Consider the following 17,184-nt stretch of genomic DNA (forward strand, 5'->3'; position numbering starts at 1 on the left):
TTACAAAATCTTACTTTGAAACTTGCAATGTTTCCCCACTCTTATAACTACCACTGCAAATATTCAATCCAAAGCAAGAGTGAATGCTTCCAGATTATCCAAATAATGATCTGATAAAATTTTTAACTTTTGAGATATAAAAATGATGCAATCAAAATAAAGGTGTAAGGAGGCAACAAGTTGGTTTCCTGGTGCCTGAAGTGTTCCATTTCTCAAACAACTGTATAGAAGGCCTATTTGCTTAGAGGATATGGAGTACTTGATAGAAACCAGAGCTAGGTGAGTCTAAATTCTGAACCCTCTATAAATAACTAATTTTTATTTCTGCTTGATATGAACTAAGTAGCTCCTTGCATAAGGAACCCAAAAGAGGAAAAGGCATGGACATCGATGTCCCAATTACTTTTCATTCTTTCTAAAGCTAGATTAATAACAATGATTTTAAAAGTGACTGACTCTAGTTTTCCTTCCCTCTAGTAGCACAGCGTTTTACAGCAGGTAACTCAGAATGTTTCCTATACTACTACTCTTGTCAAAAACAAAGGGATCTTATGGGGAATCTTTTTGTCACCTGGAATAATCATTGCTTAATTGTATCTGATATAAGATGTTGCTGTAGATCAATAACGGTATCTCTGGCCTTTGCTCATCCAGATCTATAAGTTATCACGTCATAGATTAAAAGATCCTGGAGCCCCATGCCTAGCAAAGATCATATCAGGTCATACCTATCACGCCACTATAGCTTGTGGCTCCCACTATGAGCTTTAAAAAGAGAGACAGAGAAAGAAATAGCAGTGAGTGAGTGGCAAGGGCAGCATCATATAAGTAGGAAAGCAGTGGTCTAGAAGTCAGAAGACCTAAGGTTTAGTTCAGGCTCTATCATTTTTTTAGCATTATAAGACAGAGAATTTGTTTCATCTCTGAAAGCCTCAGTTAACCCATTTATAAATGGAATAAATACTTATTATATCTCAGATTCATTAAAGTAATAATGGGACATTTTTGATACTAGCTTCCTGAGAGTACTGTCAGATTTTGTCTCTATATTCTCAAAGTCTAGCATATTTGGTTTGCAAAGAGTAGGCACTTAAAACATGTTGAATTAAAGTATGAATCTTTGTTCAGAGTTGGCTTTTTTAATCAATTTGTTAAAACCTAATGACCTGAAAATAATATAAATTATATGACTATTATAGTCTCAGTTTACAAAACACTCCAGTACTTTCTAAGCAATTCTGAATATATATATTCATGGATTTCCATAAAAAAAAATAAAGAATTCTCTCTTTATTGATTTACTTCAGAAAATTATTTGGTGTCACTGTAGCAGGGTGGAGCCTCTGGACCCCTTATCAGAATGATGTTTGTGGTCTACACTCTTAATGGAAGAAAATGCTAAATTTCAGTAAGCATTATAATGAAGACAAAGATAAATTTTTCCCCAATAACATTCATGAACCCCTTGAAATCTACCCAAAAACTCTGGGTGTTTAATTCTAAATTAAGCTAAAGATTCTGTCTTAAGAAAGATTAAAGCATAAAGTAGGCATATTTGTAAGTATAATCACCATATATTTACAGAGTATTGGGCCTTGAAGTTATATGACAGCTTTATACCACTAAGAGTTTTCTATACCGTTCCCCAAGAATCATACCAATTAAATTAATACACAAAATAATAACTCTTTCATTCAGAATCTTATGGGTTCCCCATGTTTACTATAAAAAATTTGGGAAAACATTCTGAATATACCTTGCCCATTTTTTCTTTGGTCTAACTAAAATGCCCATTTAACATGCAGGAGAGGTCAGCAGAAAGGAGCCCGCAGTTTTATGCTTCAATCTTGTCTAATACAGGATTTAATGCAGTCTAAAAAAAATAACTTCTTTCAGTTATCTTCTTGATAGTAATATTAAGCAGAATTACGGGAAGATGATGAAGGATGGTGATGTTATTAACAAAGGAAGGGTAACAAATAAGAGTACTAAGCTCTAGGGCATAGTCTACAAAAATGTCATGTTGATGATGGCATTAGTGGTGGTTAATACTTATATAATGCCTTAACATTAGAAGAGCATTGTCCGTACACTATCATGTTTCCTCTCACAACAATCCAGTCAAGTAAGTACCACAAGTGTTGTTATCACCATTTTATAAATGAAGAAACTAATATAGAAATGCTAAATGGCCACACTGCTAGTATATGCCAGAGGTATAACTCAAACCCAGGTCACTCTAGACTCCATGGTAAACACACTTTCAGCTACAACACACTTCCTTTCAAGAAAGCTGTTCATATCTCAATATTCTCAATTAACGGAACATTTTTAATGAAATACTAAAGCGCATCAAGTAAGACTGTCTACTTTCTTCTAAAGTTTTCTCTTGAACCAATAGTGGTTCAGATTCCTGATTTAGTAAAAAAAAAAAAAAAAACCAGCCTCATAAATCTATGAATATATAAATAAAAATGCAATATCTTGTGTGAAAACCAAACTCTTTTCTAAATTCACAAACCAAACTCAAAACTGAAAATTTCTTATTCAGCAGGTTTCACTTATAATTTGCTCTTGAAACTGCACACTAAATGAGAAATATCTAATGTGGGTAACACTCATGACTGTATACAATTCTCCAAACTGGAATACATATAATTCATAAACTAGAGAAAAAGTATACCAGAGAAAATTTTACCTAATTACTTTTGACATATATCTGAAAATCAGAACTTAAACACCAATTTATACTGGCTCCCAAATTTTGAGTATGACCCCTTTTTAAAGTAAAAAAATATGAGCCCCTCCACCCAAACAGTAGTTGTACAATTATTCACAATCACTGATTGATAAAACAAAGGAGGGGCAAAAGAATGCTATGAATTCAGTAATGCTTTTTATATTGATTTGAATTTTATTAATTACATCAGTATCTATATATCTATATATATTTGAAATCTAGTATATATTTATGTGAAAGATATACTGTTGATTCAGTATGCAGAAGTCATGTTTGCTTATTGAAGGATTCACAAACTCCTTTTAATAACCCAAAGACCAATGGTTGGGAATCAGTACACTGAAGAATTCTGATTTTATAAGATAAAGCAAATTATATTGCAAAAGAATGAGATGCACAAATTAACTCCATTGATCTGAATGCCATTATATGATAATCCAAATGTGTCACAAACCACAAAAGCATCTTTATCACAATAGCAATATATTCTTAAACAGCAATTGATCAAACTGTCATAATGGCAATTGTAAGGATTCTACACAATTTTTTTCAGAAAATGTGTTTTAAACATTTAATCATGTTTGGCACCTGATATTACAAGTTCATAAAAATCTCTGTATCAAAAAAGCATTTATTACTATCTAGTATCAGTATTATATGCCTACAAAACTGATCAAATATAAGCAAAAATAAAGATATAAGTATATGTATAAAAAGGCATACAAAATGAAATGTTCAGTGGACTTTTACTCAACTCCTAAAGAAATTTAGTGCCCAGAAAAAAATTGTGTAATCCCAAACTATAATTATTCTCCAATAAAATTCACCAACTTATAAGAGGTGATTGTGGTGATGGTTTTTTTTTTTAATTGAGTAACATAAAGAATAGAAGTTATATGAAAGTCAGACAATAAAAAAAAACTTCAGAGCTTCCATTAGTCATCACAAATGTCTTATAAGTCATTTTAAAACTGTATATTTTGAGTTTTCAGTAGTGATTTTGAACCTCACCGAAATTCCCTTACCTGACCTATAAGCACTTGGTTTTATACACCATCTCCTAAAAAAGGTATATGATACTGAAGTAAAATTTTATTCTGAAGGGGTTTCAGGGAGGTGGGGGCAGGGAGAGGGCCCAAAGAATAGCGAGTTGTGGAAGTTTTTTGTTTTATTTTTTGTTTTTGTTTTAGAATTTTTCCACATATCCAAGGTGTAGCTGTAGAAACATTAGTTTTAAGTAAAACAATGTAGAAAATTAGTTTCTTAAAATTTTAAATGTCTAAAAAGATGGAAGATCAATCTTTTAAAATTCCTTATTTTTAGGTACTGTACTTTGTGAAGGGACTGTTAGATTTGCTGAGACTTGTATCAAAAGAAAAAAAAAGCAATGCAGGTATTCTGTGTGACCATTTCAATCAGCAATAATAAGAAAATTATGTCTATCCTTCCAATGCAAACTGAGAAATTAAATTTTTCAAAACATAATTATACAAGTTAAAATGGATCAACAGACCCAGCACCAGAAAGAAATGTTTGCGGGGGCAAGTAATTTTAAAACGATGCAAGCTGGGGTTTAACAACCCATACCATATTGCTCCAGAGAGCTGATGGTATAATTTTTCTGAAGCACAGCTCCATCCATGTCACTTCCCCGTTTAATGAGCTCTACTGACTCCCTATCACCTCCAAGATCAACTATAAAGTCTGCTCTTTGACATTCATACCTTGACCCCTTCCTATCGTTGCTGGCTTCTTACACCCTCTTCTGCCTTAACACACTCTGTCCAGTTACACTGGTCTACTTATAGTTTCCAGAACAAGACACTTAGCTCACTACTCCATGCTTATGTATGGTGGTCTCCTGTTACTAAAACACTCTGCCTCTTTATCTCTACCTCAGAGTTTCCCTGGCCTTTTTCAAATGCCATTTTCTGCATTTCTGCAAGAGATCTTCCCAATTCATGAATGTCTCTTACCCTTTCAGATTACCTTCCTCTACTGCCTGTGCTTTTTATATACCCAGTTACTTATGAGCTATCTCTACTGTAATATATCCTTCTTGAGGTCAGGGACTGTTTTATGCCTTTCCTCATATTTCAGCACTACAGTAAGCATCTAAAATATGTTTGCTGACTGATTTCCAAATTTAGGGTCAGCTAGCTTCTTCCAACTCCTCCTTCATCTATTCCTTTTCCATTAAGACAGGGGCTCTTGACCTATCAACTTTTAAAATACGTATCTTTTGATAACTGTATTTCAACATAATTGATTTCTTTTGAAATCCTGTATATTTAATTTTTGGCTTTTAAGAACATTATTCTAGCGGGCAGCTAGATGGCACAGATGATAAGAGCACAGGCCTTGATCTCAGGACAACCTGAGTTCAAATGTGGCCTCAGACTTGACACTTACTAGCTGTATAACCATGGGCAAATCACTTAACCCTATTGCCTCACAAAAAAACAAACAAAAAACCGTTAATCTGATAAGAAATAGCTTCACCAGCTGCCAAAAGGGTTCTGATACAAAAAAGATTCAGAATGTCTGCCATGGGAGGTCTCTGGTGTGTCTACAGCTCTATCCAGAGCAATTGGCCCTGCTGCCAGATCCTTAAGTACAGAGTTAATGAAAAAGAAAAGTGATCACCAAGACCACCTTCTTTCTCCATGTCCTTCATATTGTTCATTCCTGATTGAGTGCTCATGGCATATCCCAGTCACACCTAAGCAGTCAGGCTATTTTTAATATGAACCTGATGTAAAGCTAATTTAGAAATATTCCAGAACCACACCATCAGACAATAACAAGAATGGCTAACTCACTTGGCAGAAGAAAAATCACTGAGAAAAAATTTCTCAGGAAAACGGAGCCAGGAGTAGAGGAATTGTTGAATGTTATAAACAGTAAATTTGGAGGTAGCAATAAATAGATACTTCTCCCACAGCATAACTCTGGAAACTAACTAGTTTTGCTTCTAGTACTTTTCTGGTTCCCATAATACCCAACTTAGTAGTCATAGGATAAGACATTTAGAACTGGAAGGACCTTTAGAAGCCATCTAGTCCACTCTCCTCCTTTTTCAGAGAAGGAAACTGAGACATAGAGGTTAAGTGCCTTCCTTTCTCAGGGTTATGCTAGTAGTAAGTGTGAGGAAGAATTTGAACTCAGAAGTCTTCCTGACCCTAAGTCCAATGCCCTATCCACTACTATCCACTACGAATCTTACAATTTAGTGCAAGGAAGGGGGGGGGGGGAGGGGGGGGCAGGGAGTGCTATTGACTGATGGCCATCTGCAATCAACCCCTACCCATGACAACAGAGTTCAATGGCACAAGTGAATGGGTTGTTCATACTTTGGGTCTAATGAGAAAATACCTCAGTTTAAAATATCTTGCCAAGTTCTGGCAGACTTTTTATATGATCTTTCTTCTAGCTTTTAATCTGCCTCACTAGATCACGGTGTTCTTGACAGTAACACATAAAATATTTTTAAAAACAAAAAAATCTTCTTTCTGTAATTTAAACAAAAGGAAAACAACTACTGTTGTAGGATGAGAAGGAGAGGAGGGGGAAAAGAGTTCATGCTATTTCTTAAAGTTCAAAAAGCAAAATTTGGGTGTTATTTGTCTTGGGGGATGATAAGAACAGTGTCCAGTTGTTTGTTTACTTAAACTGGATTTTATGTGTGTAAAAATGTTGCTTAAAATATATAAAGTTTTATTTTGAAATATATTTAAAGCTCAGAAATAGTATCACAGAAAGAATAACATACACTAACTACATGTCATTATAAAATTCTTATAAAATCTATTTTAAAAGTTTTACATATCACATTCTGCCATTTGGGTGAGGAGGGAAAGGTGGAAATAGTCTTAATAGGCGGGGAATTGGAAAGAGAAAGGTCTAATTTGAAGATCTTGATTAAATAGTCTGTCATTTTAAGACCATATTTACATAATCGACATTTTAAAATTCAAATATAAAAAACCTTTTCCTTAAAACAGTTTAGTTTGATGTTTTGTTTTTAAGATACAGAACATTTAATCTTCTCTTGTTAGATAAAAGAATTTCAATATCTTGTTTTGGGACAATTGTTTTCACATCACCAACTAGCAAAAAGAAATTCTGAAAATCTGCACAATAAACCATTTTTATAGTTTATGGTTTTATGATATGCCCACAAATTTTTTTGAGAAAAATTGCTTTAAACACTATATATATGAGATTATTTTTTCATCTATAAAAGTGGGTTTTAACTGGTGAGATAAATTATGATTTAATATCAGCAATCTGAATGTCATACATCTTTATTTTACCATTGTAGTTGTGAAAATTTTAACTGGAAAGGGGTAAAATGTTTTATGATAAACAACTCTAAGAGAAAATGTTTGTACTTGATTAAAGAATGAAAAATGGAAGCTCTATTAAAGTAAAATCGCCATGGTTGGTTAGTTGAAACAACAGTGGACACATTCCCAATACCAAGATGGATATGAAAAAAGGAGTATAACTATAAAATGTATAGCTTACTTTGTGCCTTTTCACAGAAGTTTATCTGAAAGCCTAAAGTAAAAGAGATAAGTTCCAGTTCATTGACTGTAATTCAAAGAATCACACCAAAATTAAAATAACAAGACATTTAGTTTTCAACTTTCAATAAAATAGTTTTTAAAAAAAGGAAAACCAATTCACATTACCACATTATGGCTGAAATATTGTACACATGGAATTTCCTAAAAACGTAACTTCAGATTTCTTGCATTATCTACATATCAGTAAATGGGGTATATCTCACAAAGGTGATGCTTCTTCTTTCTTTTAATTTCAAATTCATTTAAATGTTATTAGTGATTGGGAATCAAAAGGAAATTTTCTTGAGAGTTACCTCAGTATCTTTCCCCAAAAATCCATCCCTCCTCCAAACTTCCCTCTTTTTCCCAATCACCCAGGAATGCAATTTCAGAATCATCTCTCCCTCAACCCCAATATTCAACTACTTCCTAACTTCTTGACTCTCCGCCCACAGTATCTTCATACTATATATAACCTCCTCTCCACTCAAACATTCACCATCTCAATTCAGGCCCTCATATCTATCTCCTGGATTATGGTAGTGGCCTAATTGTTCTCCTTGATTCCATTATCTACTTTTTCAATTCACTTATAACTTCCAAATTACTATTCCTAAAACATATGATAATGTTCTTTATTTAAAAACCTTCAATGTGGCAGCAGCTAGGTGTCACAGTAAATAGAGCACTGGCCCTGGAGTCAAGAGGACCTGAGTTCAAATCTCACCTCAGACACTTGACACTTACTGGCTGTGTGATGTTGGGCAAGTCACTTAACCCCAACTGCCTCATCCTGGGTCATCTCCAGTCATCGTGACGAATATATCTACTCACTGTATTTAGACGGCTCTGAAGGAGAAGTGAGGCTGGTGACCTACACAGCCCTCCCTCACTCAAAACAAAGTCAAGTGCAAGTTATGTCATTATTTCTCTGATGGCATGGTCTTCTTCGACAATGAAGGACAAGCACACACACATACACATACACACACACATCTACTTTTTTGAGACATTTCCCATTACTGTCCTGTCCATTCTAGACAAACTGTTCCCTTAACTTTTCCCTGAACACACAGTATGTGCCACCTCCCTTATCAATGACTATATATATGTTGTAACCTCCACACCTAAAAGTTCACTTTCTCCTCACCTCCATCTCTTAAAATCATTTCAAGATTTGTTCAGTCATTCCCCTATTGAGAGGTACCCTCTTTATTTCCAGTTCTCTCCTACAACAAAAAATTGCTAAAAGTACTTCTGTACTTGTTAGTCTTTTTCCTTTCTTTGATCTCTTTAGGGCACAGATCCTACCAGTGGCACTGCTAGGTGAAAGAGTAAGCACAGTTTAGAGCTTACTGGAGGTATAATTAAAAATTGCTTTCTAGAATGGCTGGATCAAACCACAATTCCAAAGTGAACCAGTGTGTCTGTCTGCCCACAGTCCCTCTAACAAGTGTAATTTTTCTTTTATGTCATCTTTACATATCTGATGAATATCACGTAGAACCTCAGAGTAGTTTTAATTGCACTTCACAAATTAATAGTGATCTGAAGAATTTTTTCACATGGTTGTTAACTGCTTTTGATTTCTTCTTTGAGAACTTCCTATCCTTTGATCTACTGGGGTATGACTGAGTAAAGTATGGTATACAAATGGAATGGAATACACTATATCTATAAAGAAATGATGAAAGAGGCAGTTTTAGAGAGAAACCTGGGAAGACTTGTATGACCTTTCCTGATGAATGAAGTGGGCTGAACCAACAGAAGAAATCATACAATGAACCACACTGTAAAGAAAAAAATTTTGAAAGACTTAAGAACTCTGCTGAATGTAACAGCCTGCCACCACCACTCCAGAGGAAGCATGCTGCTTGTCTCCTGACAAATGGAGTGATATATAAAAGGTACAGAATTTGACACATTTTTAGACAGAGAAATGTATGGATTTGTTTTGCTTTACTATGTTTCTTTAGTACAAGGACTGTTTTTTTCTTTATTGGGAGAAACTTGGGATAGAGAAAAGAGATAGCACAGTTGGGTTATAGAACAAAAAAAAGTAAAAGAAATAAAAGACAGTCATTAAAGCATTTTTAATGTATAAAAGAGAAACAAAGCAAATCCAGAAGTAAAAAGAGGTTAGGGTTGAAAGTAACATGTTAAATGTATCATATGTTTATCAATAAACAAGCCAACAACACTCATATAAAGAAAAATCACTTGGAAAGACTTAAAAACTCTAATCAACGTAATGATCATCTATGATTCCAATACTGTCTGACATAGATACCTGACATAGGTGATTCCATGTCTTATGGAATCCATAAGACAAAGTATGCTACCTGTATCCTGACATAGAAATGAAGGATTTAAGTTGCCCTATAACACACAAAGTTTTGGACATGACCAACGCAAGAATTTGTTTTGCTTGACTGTGTATTTATTACAATAGTTCTATTTTTCTCTCTTCAGTGGGAGGTAGGAGAGAGAAAGGAAGTAGTAATGGGGTTCCAAAAAGAGAATAAATGGACTGAAGGAATCACAAGAAATCATGAGATTTTAAAATTACACATATAATTTATTATATACTTGAAAAGAAAAATAAGCTCTAAATGACAGAAATTTAGTTTCATGTACAATCCTTTCTTGTTCTATAATGGAAATGCAAATTTTATTCAGTATTTGTTATATTGAGAATTCAAAAAAAACAAATTATATGAAAGTATGTGATCCTCTTTTTTCAGTTTTTAAATATGGAAATGTTTCTCTTTTTTTCCAGCACTCATTAAATTCACTACAAAATAAAATATAAAGAGATAAGAAAATAACAATAAATAGATTTAGTTCAGGTGTTCCTTCCTACAAGATACTTTTCCTGATCCCCTAGTTATTAAGAGCTCTCTCTGCCTCCTAAAATTACTTTGTATTTATTTATCTGAGTACACGTTATATGCCCCTAGGAAAATGCAAGCTCTCTGAGTAACTGTTAGCTTGTGTTTCCTTTCTTTTACCTCTAAATTGTGGCTTAATCATGTGGCTTGTTTCTGTGTACTTTGAAATGTATTCCTAATGTAAGTACATTAGATGAAAACATGCTTGATTTGGGCACACTGTGATATACTTCAGAAAGTGCTGGATTAGGAGATAGGGAAAGAGTTTCAGTTCTCTCTATTAGCTCTATGATTTCACACAAGTCAATTAGTAATCAGTCCTAAAGAAACATTAAATACATTTTTTCAACTACAAGTATACTTTGTTGTATATAGTACATGGCCTAGTAGAACTAAAGATAAATTTGATTTTTTTATAAATCAAATCATTTTAGTGCATTTAGGTGAGATGGCTCATGTAAGAGGCTACTCTGTGTAATAAACAATAAAAAGGTCAGTACTAACGGACTGTATAGTATGGATGAGAGTTAAGTCTAAGAAGACTGGAAAGGCAGGAAGGGCTTTAAAAGCTAAACATGGGACTGTAAAGTCCAACTATCAAGTTGGTCCCAGAAGTAACAGGAAGCCAGTGAATTGTACTGACTAGGGAGGAGATGTCTTTGGCAGCTGAATGGAGGATGGACTAAAATGGAGAAAGACTTGAGGAAAGAAAGACTGAGAAAATACTGGCAGTAAACATAATAAATATCTGACATCTAAAATCTACAAGAACAGATAGAGATCTATGATGTTCCTCAATGGAGAAACAGGCAGAGTTTCTGAAAGAGAAAATACAAACTGTCAATAATCACATAAAGAGATGCTCAAATTCCCTCTGATAAAAAAAATGCACATTAAGACAGTCTTAAAATGCCACCTTTCATCCACCATAAGACTAGCAAAAATTATAATAAAATTCTACATTGCTAGAGCTGCAGGCAGAAGTACTGGAAAGACTGTGGGCTAGTGCAAACATTTTGGAGAAAAAAATATAATCAGAATGACAAAACTGATTATATTTATTGACCCAGAATTTCCACTGCTAAAACTTTAACATAAAAATATCATTAAAAGGGGGAAAGTACACATTTATATAAGGCAGTTAGGTAACACAGTGGATGGAGTTCCGGCCTAGAGTCAAGAAGACCTGAGTTCAAATCCAGCCTCGGACACTTACTAGCTGTGTGACCCTACACAAGTCATTTAACCTGTTTGCCTCAGTTCCTCATCTGTAAAAGGATCTGGAGAAGGAAATGGCAAACCACTCCAGTATCTTTGCCAAGAAAACCCCAAATGATGTCATGAAGAGTCAGATGCAAATGATACAAATCTAGATATTACAGACAGATAGAGGATGTATGTGTGTGTGTGTGTGTGTTCACTTGCTAGACTGAAGAAATGGAAAAACCTTTGTCTTACAAGTAAGTGCAAATTGATGAATTATATGCAATAGAATAAAATAATAATAGAATAAATTTAATAGACAATTGGTATGACAAAATATTATCAATATTAAGAATTACAGGAAGTGATACAATGGTCTATCAGCAGAAGCAGAACTATGTTAATCAACTATAATTTATGATATTTTTGGATAAAGTCCCAATAAATACATGTTTGTATACACATACTTCATACTTCTATAAGTGTAATATAGAGTGTATGTGTGTGTGTGTGTGCGCGCGCGCGCATACAGGAGCAACTAGGTGGTAAAATGGATAGAGTGCTAGGTCTAGAACCAGAAAGACTTGAGTTCAAATACACACTCAGACACTTACCACCTGTGTGACCCTAGGCAAGTCACTTAACTCTGTTTGCCTCAGTTTCTCATCTGTAAAAGAAGCTGGAGAAGGGAATGGCAAACCATTCCAGTACCCTTGCCCAGAAAATTGTCACAAAGAGTCAGACATATCTGAAACAGCTCAACAACAACAATATATCTATACAAACACACAAAAAATATACAGTCAGTTCTGCTGTAGTAGATGTACATTCCCCAAAAGCACTCCAAATAAATCAAGCACTATGTAATTTATAATTATCATACTTTAGAATAAAAGCACTATGTAAAATCTCAATAAAAACCAGTGTCTATGGGGTAAGTGAGATTGGGGTACAATACTCAAAAACTTCATCAGTGATACATTAAAAGAAGACAGGAACCTAATAAAAAGTATAGCACAGTTCTGCAAATGATTAAGAAATACATAAATAATACAATGAATAGTGGCTGCAGTGGGGGTCAGGCTGGCAGTCCAGGCTGATAGTCTCACACAAGTTGGGCAGGTTGAGATTATGAAGTGCCAGTCAGTGGATGGGGATCATCTGTATTCTGGCCACAGTTTGTTTATATCAGAAGATATATAATAAATATAATATGTCCCTTCACCTTGAAAAAGACCTAACTTTGTGAATTGGGAATCAGAAAGGTTGCATGTAGCTTGTGAGTTAAAGTGAAGTGGTATAATTCTCTGTGTTATCTCACTGTTTCTTGGGGAAGAAATTACATATTTGCAAACACAAAAATCAAGTTATACTCAAAATATTCCCTAATATATCATTCTCATTGGGCCAATTTTCAAAACTTATTCAAAATTTTATTGTTTCAAAATAAGCATTACAGTAGAACTAACTCTTTGTGTATACATATGTATATGTGCATACATATATGTATTTGTATGTATGTATCTAATATACACACAAGTAAATTGTAATAGCCTAAGGGGAACTTACTTAACTCACAAATTAGAAAAAAAAAAATACTTTCAGCAACTAAGATCTATGAGCTACCCCTTTGCCACATGATCTCTAAGCAAGAGCCCACTTTCTCTTTGTCTTGTGCTGCAGTTATAAGTACATCAAAAACTTTGGGAGGTATGTTTTATATCAATTATTCTTACCATACCAACTTTAGTAAAAATACTGTTTTTTAAAAAACTAGTTAAGACTAGCTGACAAAATGTTTATCAACTGATAATTTTGGGGGGAAGCTCACCAGGAGGGCTTTGAGCCAAAGACATTAAAGAATCACCCTGACACCTCATTTTTAAAGAATCTTTACGGGAGATGTAGCCAGTTTAGCTCTGGAAATCCCACTAGTCGGCAGGAGTAGGAGTTGAGAGAAAGATCCCCAGAGTTTATTTGGAATACAAAAGATACTGGGGTTATGCCCTACTGAGACCTCAAATAAGAAGTGAGGCGAGATTCAGCTGGATGAATGAGACTGGTTTTGCCATGGTGAAATGCATGCAGGTCCAGAGGAGCACCCTGAAGTTCAAAAGGGTATCAGAATTGGGCCTGATAACAGGGAAAAAATAAGGGGTAAATAAAAGTATTAGGCTATGGAGCAGATCCTGACAAATGAGAAAGAGCAGTTGAAAAGGCTGAAAAAGCAAACCTTGTTGCAGCTAAACTATCAGAAGTTGTAGAGGAGATAAATGTTAAGAATCTTGGAGAAAGCTTCCAAAACTCAGTTGTGTTTGTTCTGGATTACTGTGGCACATTCTGTAAGTAATTTTTTTTCTGTTTTGATGTTTCCAGCTAAGAATATTTTCAAGGTCCTATAGCCTATAATCATGATACAGAATAACTTGTTAAAGTAAGAATCAAATAGTTAGTGAATTAAGTTTCTTTGTGACACTTAAATTTTCTGATCTTTAATTAAACTACTCTATAAGGTCAATGAAACGTGGATTCTGTTAAACTAGTCCCATTAATCTGGACTCTTTACTAGGAAGGTGATATAATTCATCCTCTAAACTAAAAGTTACTTTTGCACTATCTGTAAAGGGGAAAAAAACTTGCAATATCAATGTCAACAAACTCTAAGGTATTTGTTTCCGTTATTTTTTATTACTTTTCTACTTGAAAGTAATACAGTTGCTTCAATTATTTTAAAACATCTAACATAACTCTAAAGTTAAATAAGAAGTGACAATGCTATAATGTTCAGATATTAACATATTACCCACAGAATGAAAGATAAAAAGAAGCAATAGGATATAAATAAGTAACAAAAATAATTAGGATTTCACCTTCACCTTTTTCTCCCTTAGGAGACAATGAAGAAAAACCTGACTACTGGCTAAAAGAAATTACTTTCCATCTAAAGCTATAGTGATTACTCAAGTCTTGCCCAGGAGTTAAAGAATAAGCAGGAGAAAATATATAGGTAAAAAAGGAGAAGGAACAATAAAGATATGAAATATCTCTCATACTTAATGCATCATATTCTGATGGTGACAAGTTGGTAGGAAACCTTGTCAGTGTGAAGAGAATTTGCAACAGAGTATACTAAAACAAGGCTGCTTTTGTTATCTGATGATAGGACATTTCATTTTCCTTTGCTACTTTGGCCTTATTGCCAACTTATTCATTTTCTAAATGTGGCATGCCAAAACTAACATAATGCTCTTGTATGACCAAGGCAAACACCTAATTCTGGATACTGCATACCTCTTAATGCAGGTTAAGATTACATTTAAGATTACATTACATTTAGCACAGTGCCTAGCACAAAGCAAACAATAAATGCTTGTGGACGTAACTTCCCACTTAAAGAACATCTGTGCTTTTGTTAAATTTAGTAGATATTATCCCTTACTTATGCAGATGATAAAATTCCTCCTGAAAGTCAGTGCAAGAAAGAAGTCTCTAGACTTTTTGTTTATTTATTGAACAATAAAAACTACAAAGTTTAATTATGTTTCCCTTCTTGTCTTAAATAAGAAGCTCAAAGTTAAAATCAGGGTTTTAAAGTAACTAATTCATAATCTATTACTAGAAGGAGTACCACATCCATCAAAGTATCGAAGTACTTCTAAACATCTATTTCTTTGTTCCTTTAAAACTCTTTTTGTAAGCACAGTGATTTGTACTCTTATGGTTATACAGTATTATTTTCTAAACCTAACAAAAAAAGAATTTATGAAGCAAGTAGATGATTAAATATATTGCTTAAATATTCAGACATATTCCTGAAACTCTAAATCTTTGCTTCAGGGTAAAATTTCACACAAAATTGCTAAGTTAAAAAGCAAAAAAGCAATTCTAGAAACAAGTCAATTGGAATTGCTATTCCTTTATTTTATCTGTTTGTTATAAAATGACTCAATGAAAGATCCTAAGATGTCCTCTCCTGATTCTTTACTCTTAAAAGAGGAAAGAACTATTCACTGCTATCCTCAGGCTACTTCATTAGTCTTTGAAATTCTCACCCATTTAGTAAAAGAACAGTAACTTACTCAAAATTAAACTACAAACAGTAGCAAGTCTATAAAAGTCCTTACAGATTTCCTTTAGCAAATCTCCAAGTTCTTGAAAATTGCATAATAATACTGGCAAATAAGAAAACTGAATATCAGAAAGGGGAAGGATTTATTTGGCCAAAAGTAGAGCCAAGAATCAAAATCAAGGCCACCGACTTCAAATCTAGTTCTCCTTCAACTACATTTTAGAGAACATGAATGAGGGGTATCAACAATCCTATACTTCCAGTGCTGGAGAGGTGGGGGAGGTTGAGAGGAATCAAGAGAAGAAATTGGGAAAGAGCCAAATTAAGGGTGGGAGGGAAAGTTTGAACACTTTCTTATAATATTAAAGCACCTTCATTTTAGAAATCTCTCATCAGAGATCAAAGGATTTAATTTAATAATCATAGGATTTACCTTTCAAAGCAACCACAACCACAAAAAAAAAAAAAAGGAACAAAAAGTTCATGTTGGAAAAATTATCTTTTAATTTTGTCAAAAAGGAAAGGGGCCAGAGTCCTTTTTTTCTTCAAGAAATATCAAGAGAATAAATCTGAGAGAAATGTAAACAACAGTATGTAAAAAAAGGCAAATGCAATAAAGGCTCGATTTCAAGCCCAATTACAATATATTCCTTTAAATTATACTTAAATATATCTACATTATATACATATAATTTCTGAATATACTAAATGTTATACACGAAAATGTGTTGAATAGTTCTGTAAAACTGTGAACCCCAGAGCAATGCAATATGACTAAATCACTTGCCTTATGCATTTGGTTTACCAGTTCAAATTTTTCATAAATCAGGGTTGCTATTCATACATTTAATCAGGACACACCTATAATTCACAGCTAAAAAGAGACCTTATAAATCTAGTCCACCCACCCTTATTTTAAAGATAAGGTTAATGAGGTCCACAGACTTGCCCAAAGTAACTGAGACAGATATAATCATTAGGTTTAGAAGCCAAGTTCTCAACTTTCAAAATCATTACTCTTTCTCTAGTCCCACACTGTCTAGGGCTATGGTACACAAACTAGAATACAAAAGAAGATCTAATGGGATGAGAGAAAAAAATGAAAATTTTTATTTATATTTCTTTTTTCTCAATATAAAAAAGAACTTAAAATTTATTCATATGCAGTCTATGGTTGACAACAGTATCTTCACTTGACCTATAGTCAAATGTGTCACATGGTTCATAAGGAATCCTGACTTAGGAATGGTAGTTCTACATGATGGAGGAACTGACAATGGTATCTTCAGGTATTCATTCATTTTTCATCACTTTTCATTCAACGTACTCATTTTACATGTGCCTACTAGTAAGTGGATTTATAGGTGATATATATAATTAAACTATCCAAAATGAACAAGTGTATCAGATTACTACAAGAAACCTAAGGATTAAAAATACTAATAATAGGAGCACAAGAGAACAACAAATGACAGAGGGAACATTATCCTAATCCTTTCCAGTCTAGGTTCTTCCTCAGTACATGAAGGTAGTAAAAAGTAATGACTATATAATCAGATCTGAGAAAATGGACAGATAAATGTGAAATTATTAAAATTTCACTGCCTTTGCCTTGAGTGTGTATACATATATATAACTTGAGATAATATTCTGAAATCATGCTGATGTCAGATTTATTCAATTTTTTTTATTATGACATTTAAAAACTAA

General features: G+C 33.8%; 1 protein-coding gene across 9 annotated transcripts in view; it reads right to left on the reverse strand.

Annotated features, from left to right (window-relative positions):
• Nucleotides 1-17,184, reverse strand: part of MAP2K4 (mitogen-activated protein kinase kinase 4) — a 202,584-nt gene that overhangs the window by 153,718 nt on the left and 31,682 nt on the right. For 5 of the 9 annotated variants that reach the window (XR_011974941.1, XM_072645057.1, XM_072645063.1 and 2 more), the window contains one exon: nucleotides 7,271-7,303. The exons of the other annotated variants lie outside the window; for them this stretch is intronic. Coding sequence is in view for 3 of the 5 variants with exons in the window: in XM_072645057.1 (XP_072501158.1) it covers nucleotides 7,271-7,303 (33 nt within the window). In the remaining 2 variants the exon portion in view is untranslated. The remainder of the gene's footprint in view (nucleotides 1-7,270; nucleotides 7,304-17,184) is intronic. 9 annotated transcript variants of the gene reach the window in all.

This window comes from Notamacropus eugenii, chromosome 2, assembly GCF_028372415.1.
Source record: "Notamacropus eugenii isolate mMacEug1 chromosome 2, mMacEug1.pri_v2, whole genome shotgun sequence".
Lineage (NCBI taxonomy): Eukaryota > Metazoa > Chordata > Mammalia > Diprotodontia > Macropodidae > Notamacropus > Notamacropus eugenii.